The following is a 15,469-nucleotide window of genomic DNA, read 5'->3' as shown; positions in this document are numbered from 1 at the left end:
AGACAGATGCCTGAAGAGCTGTTTTTTGGGGGTGGGAAGGGGGGGGGGGGGGGGGGGAGGAGAAGGGGGTTGTCACATCTGCACTGGACTTTCAATGAGAGATTGCAACAACCCCAATGGCACCAACAGGCATTTCCAGACACTTCTCAGAGGTTGTGCTGAAGCTGTAGAAAATCAGAAGAACTCCTGCTGAAACTCCGTCATGTTGCTTCACGAGAGCCACAGCCTCATTCATCCATCCTCAATAATCTGAAGGAAGCAGAGTCCTTCTATGTATGAAGAAACACGCATCACAGCTTTGTCTACATTTTCAGTGCAGTGAGCTTTGCGCATGAGCAGTGGGAGGCGGCACATCCAGAGTGAGGTATAGAGAGGGAGTTTTAAACTTGGGAATTTGAAACAGTGGGAATTCAGTGCAGGGCAGGAAGAGAAAAGCTCTTTGCTTTTTCTCCTTGCTTTGTAACTTTTAAACATTCAGATAGGGAGCTTGCCTTGCTGCAGCTGAGGCTACAAGGGAGAGAGCTATTGGCAAATAGTGGGTAAGGTCCATAAGTCTTTTAGAGTTTGAAAATACTTCTGTGGTTTATAATCTGTAACGGCAAGACGTGGTGGTAACAAGGACAAGGAAAGAAGGGACTTGGAGAATTGGATATAATCTGATATCTGCCTCAGAGGGCAGCGAGGCTATATGGGTAGAGATCAGGAATAAGGGTGCAGTCACAATGTTGGGATTTTACTACAGGCCCCCAACAGCCAGCGGGAGATAGAGGAGCAGATTGGAAAGGAGTAAAAGCAACAGGGTTGTTGTGATGGGAGACTTTAACTTACCCAATATTGACTGGGACTCACTTAGTCCTAGGGGCTTGGATGGGGCAGAGTTTGTAAGGAGCATCCAAGAGGGCTTCTTAAAACAATATGTAGATAGTCCAACTAGGGTAGGGGCTGTACTGGACCTGGTATTGGGGAATTAGTCCGGTCAGATGGTAGAAGTTTTAGAAGGGGAGCATTTCAGGAACAGTGACCACAATTCAGTAAGTTTTAAAGTGCTGGTGGACAAGGATAAAAGTGGTCCTAGAATGTGCTAAATTGGGAGAAGGCTAATTGTAACAATATTAGGCGGGAACTGAAGAACAGATTGGGTGCGGATGTTTGAGGGTAAATCAACACCTGACATGTGAGAGGCTTTCAAATGTCAGTTGAAAGGAATTCAGGACAGGCATGTTCCTGTGAGGAAGAAGGATAAATAAGTCAAATTTCGGGAACCTTGGATAACGAGGGATATTGTAGGCCTCGTCAAAAAGAAAAAGGAGGCATTTGGCAGGGCAAGAAAGCTGGGAACAGACAAAGCCTGTGTGGAATATAAGGAAAGTAGGAAGGAACTGAAGCAAGGAGTCAGGAGGGCTAAAGGGAGTCACGAAAAGTCATTGGCAAATAGGGTTAAGGAAAATCCCAAGGCTTTTACACGTACATAAAAAGCAAGAGGGTAGCCAGGGAAAGGGTTAGCCCACTGAAGGACAGGGGAGGGAATCTATGTGTGGAGCCAGAGGAAATGGGTGAGGTGCTTTGCATCGGTATTCACCAAAGAGAAGGAATTGGTGGATGTAGAGTCTGGAGAAGGGCGTGTAGATAGCCTGGGTCACATTAAGATCCAAAAAGATGAGGTGTTGGGCGTCTTGAAAAATATTAAGCCTGGTGGGATCTACCCCAGAATACTGAAGGATGCAAGAGAGGAAATTGCTGAGGCCTTGACAGAATTCTTTGGATCCTCACTGTTTTCAGGTGATGTTCCGGAGGACTGGAGAATAGCCAATGTTGTTCCTTTGTTTAAGAAGGGTAGCAAGGATAATCCAGGGAACTACAGGCCAGTGAGCCTTACGTCAGTGGTAGGAAAATTACTGGAGAGAATTCTTTGAGACAGGATCGACTTCCATTTTGGAAGCAAGTAGTCGTATTAGCGAGAGGCAGCACGGTTTTGTGAAGAGGAAGTCGTGTCTCACTAGCTTGATAAGAGTTTTTCGAGGAGGTCACAAAAATGATTGATGCAGGTAGGACAGTGGATAGTGTCTATATGGACTTCAATAAGGCTTTTGACAAGGTTCCTCATGGCAGATTGGTACAAAAGATGAAGTCACACGGGATTAAAGGTGAGTTGGCAAGATGGATACACAACTGGCAAGGTCATAGAAGGCAGAGAGTAGCAATGGAAGGGTACTTTTCTGATTGGAGGGCTGTGACTAGTGGTGTTCCGTAGGGATCAGTACTGAGATCTTTGCTGTTCGTAGTATATTTAAATGATTTGGAGGAAAATTAACTGGTCTGATTAGTACGTTCGCAGACGACACAAAGGTTAGTGGAATTATGGATGGCGATGAGGACTGTCAGAGGATACAGCAGGATTTAGATCTTTTGGAGACTTGGGCGGCGAGATGGCAGATGGAGTTTAATCTGGACAAATGCGAGGTAATGCATTTTGGAAGGTCAATACAGGTAGGGAATATACAGTGAATGGTAGAACTCTCAAGAGTATTGACAGTCAGAGATCTTGGTGTACAGGTCCACAGGTCACTGAAAGGGGCAACACAGGTGGAGAAGGTAGTCAAGAAGGCATACGGCATGCTTGCCTTCATTGGCCGGGGCATTGAGTATAAAAATTGGTAAGTCATGTTGCAGCTGTATAGAACCTTAGTTAGGCTACACTTGGGAGTATAGTGTTCAATTTTGGTCACCACACTACCAGAAGGATGTGGAGGCTTTAGAGAGGGTGCAAAAGAGATTTACCAGGACGTTGCCTGGTATGGAGGGCATTAGCTATGAGGAGAGGTTGAATAAACTTGGTTTGTTCTCACTGGAACAAAGGCGGTTGAGGGGCGACCTGAGCGAGGTCTACAAAATTATGAGGGGCATAGGCAGAGTGGATAGTCAGAGACTTTTTCCCAGGGTAGAGGGGTCAATTACTAGGAGGCATAGGTTTAAGGTGCGAGGGGCAAGATTTAGGGGAGATATACGAGGTAAGTTTTTTTTACAGAGGGTAGTGGGTGCTGGAACTCGCTGCCAGAGGAGGTGGTGGAAGCAGGGACGATAGTGACGTTTAAGGGGCATCTTGACAAATACATGAATAGGATGGGAATAGAGGGATACGGACCCCGGAAGTGTAGAAGATTTAGTTTAGATGGTCAGCATAGGCTTGGAGGGCCGAAGGGCCTGTTCCTGTGCTGTACTTTTCTTTGTTCTTTGATATCAGGCATCTTCCAAAGGCTTAATTTAAAAGGGTAAGTCATGGCAGGAGAGCTCAAAGCCTTGGTTTGCTCCACTTGCACCATGTGGGAGGCCGAGAGCATTTCCAGTGCCCGGAGCCAGCATGTGTGCAGGAAGTGTCTCCAGCTGCAGCTCCTGGAAGCCCGGGTTTCTGAGCTGGAGCGATGGCTGGGGACACTGTGGAGAATCCATGAGGCGAAGAGTGTTGTGGATAGCACGTATAGAGAGGTGGTCACACTGCAGGAGGAAGGGAATGAGGTCACAAAAGCAGAAAGCATAATATATGGAGTTGGGAAGAAAATTGAGATGTCAGACCTCAAAGATAGTGATCTCAGGATTACCAGGTGCCACGTGCTAGTTAGAGTAGAAACCGAAGGATATATTGGATAAATCTGTGGCTGAAGAGATGGTGTGAGAGGGAGGGTTGCAGATTCCTGGGGCATTGGGACTGGTTCTGGGGGAGATGGGACCAGTACAAACTGTGCCAGGACTGATGTCCTAGGGTGAGTATTTGTTAGAGTGGTTGGGGAGGGTTTAAACTAAAATAGCAGGGGGATGGGAACCTATGCAAGGAGTCAGAGGAGGAAGAACAAGGACAAAAACAAAAGACAAGAGAGGGGAATAAGTAAAGTGATAGGCAGAGAAATCAAGGGCCAAATTCAAATAAGGCCACATTGAAAAATATTGAGAGCGAGACATGTTAAAAAGACAAGCTTAAAGGCTGTGTGAAATTAAGCTAATGAACTAATTGTACAAAAAGACTAAACGGGTAAGAAGCAATGAAGATTACGGAGACATGGCTGCAGGGTGACCAGGGATGGGAGCTGAATGTTGATAGGGTATTGTCTGTCTGCCCTGATATACATTCTTTGGGTTGGCTGTTGCAAATTTACTGCACCCTTTGGGTTTTCTGTTTAAATTGTAGTCTTTGGACACTGGAAAAAAACCCTCCCTGTGGATTGGTCCAAAAACATTCCCTTTGGGTTCTGTGGCAGAATCTGTGATGTCGTTTGATAGACTTGGCAAGCGGCCAATCGGTGTAGGAGGCATTTTCAATGTTCTCCCATCGGGGCCTGTGGTTGGTGAAGCCAGTCAGAACCTTTCAGGGAAGAAGGCGGGTCTTCTGGAGAATGACATCATTGTTCAGCTCTGTGAAGCAGCCAGCGAAGTAAGGACCCTGAAGTCTCTCCCTCTCTCGGTGTGTGCCGGACGATTTTAAGAAGCATTGTAGCCCAATCTGTGAAGACTTTCCGGAGTTGAAGGAGCAGACAGCTGATAGGTGTGGGAACGGGATCCTCACTGTGAAAGTACAAGTTTTCACAAAGGTCAGTAACCTTTGAACGGTGTGCGCGAGGGGCTGGGAAGAGCTGAAGAATTGGAGCTTAAAGTGGAAGTGTTTGTGGTAAAGCCGCCAGAGTCTTGTACAGGAATCAGGCCTGTAAAAAACTATTAACTTACAAGGACCAGAGCGGTGTTGTTCTCACAGGAAGGCGAAGGCTCCATCTGGTGGTAGAAATGATGTGGAGATGCCGGCGTGGTGGTCGAAAGGCACTGATGTGAGCACCGTATGGCACCATCTGGTGGCCGGCGACAAGAACTGCACTGCGCTGAACACCTCACTTCATCTGGTGGCCAAAGGGCAGAATCACACCGACCTGGAATTCTTAGATGAAACCCCACCTGGTGGGCGAAGGACGGAACTGTGCCAACCTGAACCTCTCGAGTAAATCTCAGATGCTGCAACCAGTCGTGAAGATTCGTCTCTATAATCCCTATTTTATTTAATTCTTCGCCGTCCCTTACCTTGTGTCTCTCATGTGTGTGTTTGGGTAAAGGGTGGGACAGGGCCTTGGGATTAGGTAGCCCGGTAGACAGTCATCCTGTTATTTCATTATATGTTCATCTTTTCTCCTTTTTATTAATAAACAGTTTGTTAATATTTTACTTACAAATCTGGTGTCTGTAACTCATTGGAGCAGTCAAGGGTTAAAGACCTTCGGAAAACGCAAATTATTGGTGAATTCACTTATATTGGGACTCTGGTTCTTTGGGGCTAGAATTGACTGCGTACTCGCCTCGGGTGTTGAAACAATGTCCAGGGGTATTCAGTATTTAGGAAGGACAGGCAAAAAGGGAAAGGCAGCGGAGTGGCAGTGCTGCTTAAAGAGGAAGTCAATGCAATAATGAGGGTGGATATTGGGTGGGATTCTTCGTTTGGGACTAAGTGCTGATGCCAGCGTGGGAACAGTGGTGTTTTAGGCCCGAAGAACGGTGCAAAATCTGCACCGATCCTCCGTCTGGCGGGGGGCTAGCAGGCACACAGTGGGGAGCCCCCGGCTCTAGCTGCGGATATGGCCAGAGAATTGCCAGGTCCGTGGCGCGCATGCACACGCTGGCGGCCACGCCGTGCACCATGGCGGCTGCCAAGCGCGGACCTGGCCTGCCAAATAGCGTGCCCCTTTGGCCAGGCCCGCCACCCTCGGACCACCCCCCACCAGTGACCCTAGCCCCCGCCAAAACCCCCCCAGCCCGCGGATCATCTCCCCCACCAACTGTGGTGGTGCTGGACTCAGTCCGCAGCCGCCACGCAGGGTTCCTGAAAGAAATTAGCACACGCGCCCCACACCGTCAGGAACTCGGCCCATCGGGGGAGGGTCTCAGGTAATGCACTGAGGCCGTCCCGACAAGTACCCTGTTTTTGAGGGGGCGGAGCATCACAAAAACAGCCCCTCCCCCTACTTCGGCACCAACGGGGATTCTCCGACCGATCGCCGAACGCGATTTTGGCATTGGAGACCGGAGAATCCCGCCCATTAGCTCCGACCATGGAATCTGTGTGGGTAGAACTGAGAAACACCAAGGGGCAAAAAATATTAGTGGGTGTCGTATATAGACACCCAAACTGCAGTGGTGATGTTGGGAATGGCATTAAACAGGCAATTAGAGACACTTGCGGTGAAGGAACATCTGTTATTATGGGTGGTTTTAACCTGCATATAGATTGGGCAAATCAAATTAGTCACAATACCATAAGGAGGAATTCCTGGAGTGTATACGGGATGGTTTTCTGGACCAATACTTTGAGAAACCAATCCTGGTCTGGGTACTGTGTAATGAGAGTGGAAGCATTAATTATCTAGTTGTGTGAGTCCCCTTGAGGATGAGCAACGATAATGTGATAGAATTTTTCATCAAGATGGAGAGTGAAGTAGCTGATTCAGAGACTAGGGTGCTGAATCTTAATAAAGGAAGCTACCATGGTATGAGGCGCACGTTGGCTATGATAGATTGGGAAACAATACTTAAAGGGATGACAGTGGAGGGGCAATGGCGAACATTCAAAGAGCACATGGGAGAATTGCAATTGTTTATTCCTGCCTGGCACAAAAATAAAACGGGAAATGTGGCCAATCCATGGCTTACAAGAGAAATTAGAGATAATATTCAATTCAAGGATGAAGCACACAAATTGGCCAAGAAAAACAACAAGTCTGTGGACAGTTTAGAATTCAGCAAAGAAGGACCAAGGGATTGATTAAGAAGGGGAAAATAGAGACCGAGAGTAAGCTTGCAGGGAACATTAAAAATGACTGTAATAGTTTCTATAGGTACGTGAAGAGAAAAGGATTGAAGAAAAATATAGGTTCCTTACAGTCAGAAACAGGGGCATGTGTAATAGGGGACAAAGACATGACTGAGCAACTAAATACATACTTTGGTTCTGTCTTCACAAATGAGGACACAAATCAGATACCAGAAATACTGGGGAATGCAGGGTTTAGTGAAAGGGAGGAACTGAAGGTGATCAATATTAGTAGAGAAATGGTGTTGGGGACTGTTAAATCCCAGGATGTGGGGATGCTGGCGTTGGACTGGGGTGGGCACAGTAAGAAGTCTTACAACACCAGATTAAAGTCCAACAGGTTTGTTTGGAGTCACCAGCTTTCGGAGCACTGCTCCTTCCTCAGGTGATGGAGCTGCGCTCCGAAAGCTCGTGATTCCAAACAAACCGGTTAAATCCCAGAGTATTTAAAGTAGTGGCTCTAGAAATTGTAGATGGTGGTCATCTCCCAGAATTCTATAGACTCTGGAAAGTTCCTGCACTATTTAAAAAAAGAGAGGTAGGGAGAAAGCAGGGAATTATAGACCAGTCAGCCTGACATCAGTAGTGGGGAAAATACTCAAATCCATTATCAAAGATTTTATAGCAGAGCACTTGGAAAATATTGGCAGAATCGGGGTACTGCAGGGAGCGGTGCTCGGACCCCAGCTATTCACAATATATATTAATGATTTAGATGAGGGAACAAAATGTAATATCTCCAAATTTTCAGATGACACAAAGCTGGGTGGGAGAGTGAGCTGTGAGGAGGATGCAGAGATTTGAAAGAGTTGAGTGAGTGGGCAAATGAATGGCAGATGGAGTATAATTTGGATAAATGCGAGGTTATCCACTTTGGTAGCAAAACCGAGAAGGCAGAGAATTATTTGAATGGCCATAAATTAGGAGAGGGGAATGTGCAACAAGACCTGGGTGTCCTCGTACACCAGTCGCTAAAGGTAAGCATGCAGGTACAGCAGGCGGTAAAGGCAGCAAATCGTACGTTGGCCTTCATTGTGAGAGGATTCGAGTGCAGGAACAGGGATTTCTTGCTGCAATTATACAGGGCCTAGGTGAGACCACACCTGGAGTAGTGTGTGCAGTTTTGGTCTCCTTATCTGAGGAAGGATGTTTGTGTTCTAGAGGGAGTGCAGCAAAGGTTTATCAGACTGATTCCTGGGATGGCAGACCTGATGCACGAGGAGCGGTTGAATCGGTTAGGATTGTGTTCGCTGGAGTTCAGAAGAATGGGGGTTGGCGGGAGTGATCTCAGAAACCTACAAAATTCTAACAGGACGAGATAGGGTAGATGCAGGAAGGATGGTCCCGATGATGGGTGCAGAACTAGGGGTCAAAGTCTGAGGATATGGGGTAGACAATTTAGGACAGAAGAGGAGAAATTCCTTAGCACGCTAAGAGTGGTGAGCCTGTGGAATTCGTTACCACAGGAAGTAGTTGAGGCCAAAACATTGCTCGTTTTCAAGACACAGTTAGATATAGCACTTAGAGTGAAGGGGATTTAAGGATGTGGAGGGAGAAAGGATTAGGCTATTGAGTTGGGTGATCAGCCATCATAATGAATGGCGGTGCAGGCTCGAAGGGCCGAATGGTCCCCTCCTGCTCCTATTTTCATTGCGATTCCAGCTCTTTGGGTGCTTCATACTTTATTTCTTTATGATGTCCCAGGTTCATCAACAATCACCTTTCACAAAGGCAGCTTTACAGCTGTTACTTTTTGATTATTCATACTTACAAATATTAAAAGATTTCGGCGGGAGAACAGCTGGTGATTCAATTTCAGCGGGGGCAGTGCGGAAGTGATTGCTGGGAGGTAAGTCTGTCCTTTAAAAACACTTACCTGGTCCCGTTTTCGGTCCCTCTTTTCTGTTTTTTTAAATATTTTAGTATTTAAGGCGGGAACAGGAAGTTCGACCCGTGGACATCTGGGAAGACCCTCACCAATAAATTCTGGTGGAGAGGAAACCCGAGACACTACACGTGTAGTGTCTCCCACCCGCCCTCCTCCTCTAACCTAATAATAAAACCCATTGGTGTGAGGTAAGTACCATATTTTATTATTAACACTAAGAAGGTAAGTAAGTGATTTTTACTCATTTTTACTTTTGTATCTTTTTCAAATTGCGTGTGTGTCGGGGGGAAACTGAAGTGACATCACAGAAAAGCTGTGGCCTGAGTGCCTGGTTGGGATTCTACACTAAATTTAAAAAAATTGAGCATTGGTAACTAATTAAACATAATTACTTAATTATAATTTAGAGGGACATCTAAGCCAGAGATCGGAGAGTACTATATTTAGCTTTCGCATTTCTATTAGAAATCTAGTGCTAGGAAACAGATAGTTAACAGTAACGTTGAAATTTAAAAAAAAAAAAATATTCAAAATTTTTTTTTTTAATTTTCATTTTAATTAATTGACGCAATGTCAGTTAGAGGGGTGCTGTGCTCTGACTGTGAGATGTGGCAGGTCCGGGAGGCTTCCAGCGTCCCGGATGGTTTCATCTGCAGAAAGTGCACCCAACTGGAGCTCCTCACAGACCGCATGGTTCGGTTGGAGCAGCAATTGGATGCACTTAGGAGCATGCAGGTGGCGGAAAGCGTCATAGATCGCAGTTATGTAAATGTGGTCACACCCAAGGTGCAGGCAGAGAAATGGGTGACCACTAGAAAGGGCAGGCAGTCAGTGCAGGAATCCCCTGTGATTGTCCCCCTCTCGAACAGATATACCCCTTTGGATACTGTCGGGTGGGATAGCCGATCAGGGGAAAACAGCAGCAGCCAGAGCAGTGGCACCACGGCTGGCTCTGATGTTCAGAAGGGAGGGTCAAAGCGCAGAAGAGTAATAGTAATAGGGGACTCTATAGTCAGGGGCACAGATAGGTGCTTCTGTGGACGTGAAAGAGACTCCAGGATGGTATGTTGCCTCCCTGGTGCCAGGGTCCAGGATGTCTCCGAACGGGTAGAGGGCATCCTGAAGGGGGAGGGCAAACAGGCAGAGGTCGTTGTACATATTGGTACTAACGACATAGGCAGGAAGGGGCATGAGGTCCTGCAGCAGGAGTTCAGGGAGCTAGGCAGAAGGTTAAAAGACAGGACCTCGAGGGTTGTAATCTCGGGATTACTCCCTGTGCCATGTGCCAGTGAGACTAGAAATAGGAAGATAGAGCAGCTAAACACGTGGCTAAACAGCTGGTGTAGGAGGGAGGGTTTCCATTATCTGGACCACTGGGAGCTCTTCCGGGACAGGTGTGACCTGTATAAGAAGGACGGGTTGCATCTAAACCGGAGAGGCATAAATATCCTGGCCGCGAGGTTTGCTAGTGTCACACGGGAGGGTTTAAACTAGTATGGCAGGGGGGTGGGCACAGGAGCAATAGGTCAGAAGGTGAGAGCATTGAGGGAGAACTAGGGAAAAGGGACAGTGTGGCTCTGAGGCAGAGCAGACAGGGAGAAGTTGCTGAAAACAGCGGGTCTGGTGGCCTGAAGTGCATATGTTTTAATGCAAGGAGCATTACGGGTAAGGCAGATGAACTTAGAGCTTGGATTAGTACTTGGAACTATGATGTTGTTGCCATTACAGAGACCTGGTTGAGGGAAGGGCAGGATTGGCAGCTAAACGTTCCAGGATTTAGATGTTTCAGGCAGGATAGAGGGGGATGTAAAAGGGGAGGCGGAGTTGCGCTACTGGTTCGGGAGAACATCACAGCTGTACTGCGAGAGGACACCTCAGAGGGCAGTGAGGCTATATGGGTAGAGATCAGGAATAAGCAAGGTGCAGTCACAATGTTGGGGGTTTACTACAGGCCTCCCAACAGCCAGCGGGAGATAGAGGAGCAGATAGGTAGACAGATTTTGGAAAAGAGTAAAAACAACAGGGTTGTGGTGATGGGAGACTTCAACTTCCCCAATATTGACTGGGACTCACTTAGTGCCAGGGACTTAGACGGGGCGGAGTTTGGAAGGAGCATCCAGGAGGGCTTCTTAAAACAATATGTAGACAGTCCAACTAGGGAAGGGGCGGTACTGGACCTGGTATTGGGGAATGAGCCCGGCCAGGTGGTAGATGTTTCAGTAGGGGAGCATTTCGGTAACAGTGACCACAATTCAGTAAGTTTTAAAGTACTGGTGGACAAGGATAAGAGTGGTCCTAGGATGAATGTGCTAAATTGGGGGAAGGCTAATTATGACAATATTAGGCGGGAACTGAAGAACATAGATTGGGGGCGGATGTTTGAGGGCAAATCAACATCTGACATGTGGGAGGCTTTCAAGTGGCAGTTGAAAGGAATTCAGGACCGGCATGTTCCTGTGAGGAAGAAGGATAAATACGGCAATTTTCGGGAACCATGGATGACGAGAGATATTGTAGGCCTCGTCAAAAAGAAAAAGGAGGCATTTGTCAGGGCTAAAAGGCTGGGAACAGACGAAGCCTGCGTGGAATATAAGGAAAGTAGGAAGGAACTTAAGCAAGGAGTCAGGAGGGCTAGAAGGGGTCACGAAAAGTCATTGGCAAATAGGGTTAAGGAAAATCCCAAGGCTTTTTACACGTACATAAAAAGCAAGAGGGTAGCCAGGGAAAGGGTTGGCCCACTGAAGGATAGGGAATCTATGTGTGGAGCCAGAGGAAATGGGCGAGGTACTAAATGAATACTTTGCATCAGTATTCACCAAAGAGAAGAAATTGGTAGATGTTGAGTCTGGAGAAGGGTGTGTAGATAGCCTGGGTCACATTGAGATCCAAAAAGACGAGGTGTTGGGTGTCTTAAAAAATATTAAGGTAGATAAGTCCCCAGGGCCTGATGGAATCTACCCCAGAATACTGAAGGAGGCTGGAGAGGAAATTGCTGAGGCCTTGACAGAAATCTTTGGATCCTCGCTGTCTTCAGGGGATGTCCCGGAGGACTGGAGAATAGCCAATGTTGTTCCTCTGTTTAAGAAGGGTAGCAAGGATAATCCCGGGAACTACAGGCCGGTGAGCCTTACTTCAGTGGTAGGGAAACTACTGGAGAGAATTCTTCGAGACAGGATCTACTCCCATTTGGAAGTAAATGGACGTATTAGTGAGAGGCAGCACGGTTTTGTGAAGGGGAGGTCGTGTCTCACTAACCTGATAGAGTTTTTCGAGGAGGTCACTAAGATGATTGATGCAGGTAGGGCAGTGGATGTTGTCTATATGGACTTCAATAAGGCCTTTGACAAGGTCCCTCATGGTAGACTAGTACAAAAGGTGAAGTCACACGGGATCAGGGGTGAGCTGGCAAGGTGGATACAGAACTGGCTAGACCATAGAAGGCAGAGAGTAGCAATGGAAGGATGCTTTTCTCATTGGAGGGCTGTGACCAGTGGTGTTCCACAGGGATCAGTGCTGGGACCTCTGCTCTTTGTCGTATATATAAATGATTTGGAGGAAAATGTAACTGGTCTGATTAGTAAGTTTGCAGACAACACAAAGGTTGGTGGAATTGCGGATAGCGATGAGGACTGTCGGAGGATACAGCAGGATTTAGATTGCTTGGAGACTTGGGCAGAGAGATGGCAGATGGAGTTTAATCCGGACAAATGTGAGGTAATGCATTTTGGAAGGTCTGATGCAGGCAGGGAATATACAGTGAATGGTAGAACCCTCAAGAGTATTGAAAGTCAAAGAGATCTAGGAGTACAGGTACACAGGTCATTGAAAGGGGCAACACAGGTGAAGGTAGTCAAGAAGGCATACGGCATGCTTGCCTTCATTGGCCGGGGCATTGAGTATAAGAATTGGCAAGTCATGTTGCAGCTGTTAGTTAGGCTACACTTGGAGTATAGTGTTCAATTCTGGTCGCCACACTACCAGAAGGATGTGGAGGCTTTAGAGAGGGTGCAGAAGAGATTTACCAGAATGTTGCCTGGTATGGAGGGCATTAGCTATGAGGAGCGGTTGAATAAACTCGGTTTACTGGAACGAAGGAGGTTGAGGGGAGACCTGATAGAGGTATACAAAATTATGAGGGGCATAGACAGAGTGGATAGTCAGAGGCTTTTCCCCAGGGTAGAGGGGTCAATTACTAGGGGGCATCAGTTTAAGGAGAGAGGGGCAAGGTTTAGAGTAGATGTACGAGGCAAGTTTTTTACGCAGAGGGTAGTGGGTGCCTGGAACTCGCTACCGGAGGAGGTGGTGGAAGCAGGGACGATTGTGACATTTAAGGGGCATCTTGACAAATACATGAATAGGATGGGAATAGAGGGATACGGACCCAGGAAGTGTAGAAGATTGTAGTTTAGTCGGGCAGTATGGTCGGCACGGGCTTGGAGGGCCGAAGGGCCTGTTCCTGTGCTGTACATTTCTTTGTTCTTTGTACTGACACTAGGTCCAAAAATTATTCTGTTATTAAAATTAATTTTAATTCCTTTTAAACAGGTAGCAAATTTAATTATAGGTTTGAACTGTCTGATTTTTTTTTAAAACCCAACTTTAGATGTGTCCCCTCCGCCACCATCAGAAAGTTGCCGCTGATATATATACCCCTTCACTCAAAATTAATTACAATTCAAATTGTGCAGAACTGGTCTTGTGTTGGACTGAAGTTCTGAATAGTGAATAGTCCATTGTTTACCAAGCAAAATAAAAATAAACAGGACTCTAGCGTGATAGCAGGAGAGTTGATTGGCAGTCTGCAGTTCTCTGCTGACAGCTGGTTGATGGCAGTAACGTACCTACAGAGCATTATACAGCTACAAACACACCTTCCTATCCCCAAGCCACTTAGAAGGAAAGCCAGTGGGGTTTTTTTTTTCCAAAAGAAAAACGAATGAGTTTGAGGTTTCTAACACAACCACAAACAAACAAAAATTAAAACTGGTCATACCTGATCACGCAAAACAAGTTAATGTTAGCATTGTAGACAGAGAAATCAATAAAGACAACCCTGGTGCCTCGATCAAGCCACAAGTTCTCCTTCAGCACTTTCAACTTTGTTGCTGTCTCTTCTCTATTCCTTGCCAGGTCCAGGTAATATCCAGCTCCACTGTATGTAGCGACTAATCCCCAGTAGCTGGTCTCTTGTAAATCTTCCTCACTCGTATAAATCCAGCTGGTTTAATTTTTAAAAAGCAAAATAACCATCCCAGAATTTTTTGCACTCAATAGTTGAAGATACAAAACTCATGATTCAGTTAGTGCAGGCAGCCATTCTTTCGAAGTGACAGAGGAGAATGATTGTTCCAGGCTATTTGACTGTGGAAGACATCACAATCAAGCCTGATGCAACTAATTGTCACATATGTTGTTACTTTTAACTGCCTGATGCAAGTCCCCAAATACCAGTCCAGAGCAGTAATACTATTTGATTGTTTTTGCGTCCCAACCACTTTTAGCACTGTCACCATGGCAACTGGTCACTGTCTGTGCATTCTCCCCGTTTGTGCGTGGGTTTCCTCCGGGTGCTCCGGTTTCCTCACACAGTCCAAAGATGTGCAGGTTAGGTGGATTGGCCGTGCTAAATCGCCCTTAGTGTCTAAAATTGCCCTTAGTGTTGGGTGGGGTTACTGGGTTATGGGGATAGGATGGAGGTGTGGGCTTGGGTAGGGTGCTCTTTCGGGGAGCCGGTGCATACTTGATGGGCCGAATGGCCTCCTTCTGCACTGTAAATTCTATGATTCTATGGCACTGCCTGGCGAGGCCAGCTAAACTCAGCACAGAGCAGGAGTCAAATCCATGGCTAAAAAAGTCTATTACTAAATAAAAATACATTTTGTCAAAGCAATGCGCAAGAATGGCAATGTAAAGGAAAACAAAAAAAACTTATACAGTATGATATTTGTGCTGTATATCACGCAAACCCATGATCAAGCCTAATGTTGTCATTTTCGGCTCGGAAAAGTGCCCAATCCACCTCAGGTTATCTTGGAAGGGCAAGGTACCTAATAAATTGGAGCAGCAGGTGAAGCTGTTTCACACTGCTACCATACAGTAGCAACATGAGTGGTGTTTGCCACTAACAAGATGCTGCAATCAAGCCAAAACTACATCTGCCTATCACACAAATGAACACTGCGGTATATGAATTCCGGTGCCAGTGCGATGCTAGGTATGTAGATCCCAAAGACTGGCACAGCGGATCAAACAGCATGACCCCTCCGCTGTTCACAAGCAAGGTATAGACTGCACCCAACAACCCGTGCTTGCAAAACAGTAGATGTGATTCCACGATTGCAAAATAATCAACGTGCTAAGAATGACCTAACAACCAATTTAAGATGGTCAGTCGGGGCGATGCATTTGCATGTCCTAGAAGCTACATATATTAATGCACGGGGCCCTATCCTTTACAGACAGAAAGAACATGCATGCACATTGTGACCGTCATATTCACTGGTTCATTCCTCAGGGCAATGCCTTGAGCAGTATCAAGATGCCTGGTATGAATTTCAAATGATGGTTGGCAAGTAACTGTCCGTCATCATCAACAGGTGCATTCTCCATGGCAATGCCTCCACCAATCAGTCCACTTACCAACCAAACAGCACTCTCTTCTCGTACAGTATTAAGCCGTTTCTCCATTTTGAGTGCAAGACCAAAAGCTTTGACAAAATGTACTTTTTCAGCGATATTCAAGT

At 46.4% G+C, this 15,469-nt stretch overlaps 1 protein-coding gene across 3 annotated transcripts in view; it reads right to left on the bottom strand.

Annotated features, from left to right (window-relative positions):
- The window catches only part of pkd2 (polycystic kidney disease 2), a 75,404-nt gene that overhangs the window by 35,861 nt on the left and 24,074 nt on the right, over positions 1-15,469 (bottom strand). For 2 of the 3 annotated variants that reach the window (XM_072495225.1, XM_072495223.1), the window contains exon 5: positions 13,720-13,944. The exons of the other annotated variant lie outside the window; for it this stretch is intronic. In XM_072495225.1, the coding sequence (XP_072351326.1) occupies positions 13,720-13,944 (225 nt within the window). The remainder of the gene's footprint in view (positions 1-13,719; positions 13,945-15,469) is intronic. 3 annotated transcript variants of the gene reach the window in all.

This window comes from Scyliorhinus torazame, chromosome 3, assembly GCF_047496885.1.
Source record: "Scyliorhinus torazame isolate Kashiwa2021f chromosome 3, sScyTor2.1, whole genome shotgun sequence".
NCBI classification, from domain to species: Eukaryota; Metazoa; Chordata; class Chondrichthyes; order Carcharhiniformes; family Scyliorhinidae; genus Scyliorhinus; species Scyliorhinus torazame.
Note: the sequence above shows the minus strand (reverse complement) of the source record. Positions and strands in the feature narration are given on the sequence as shown.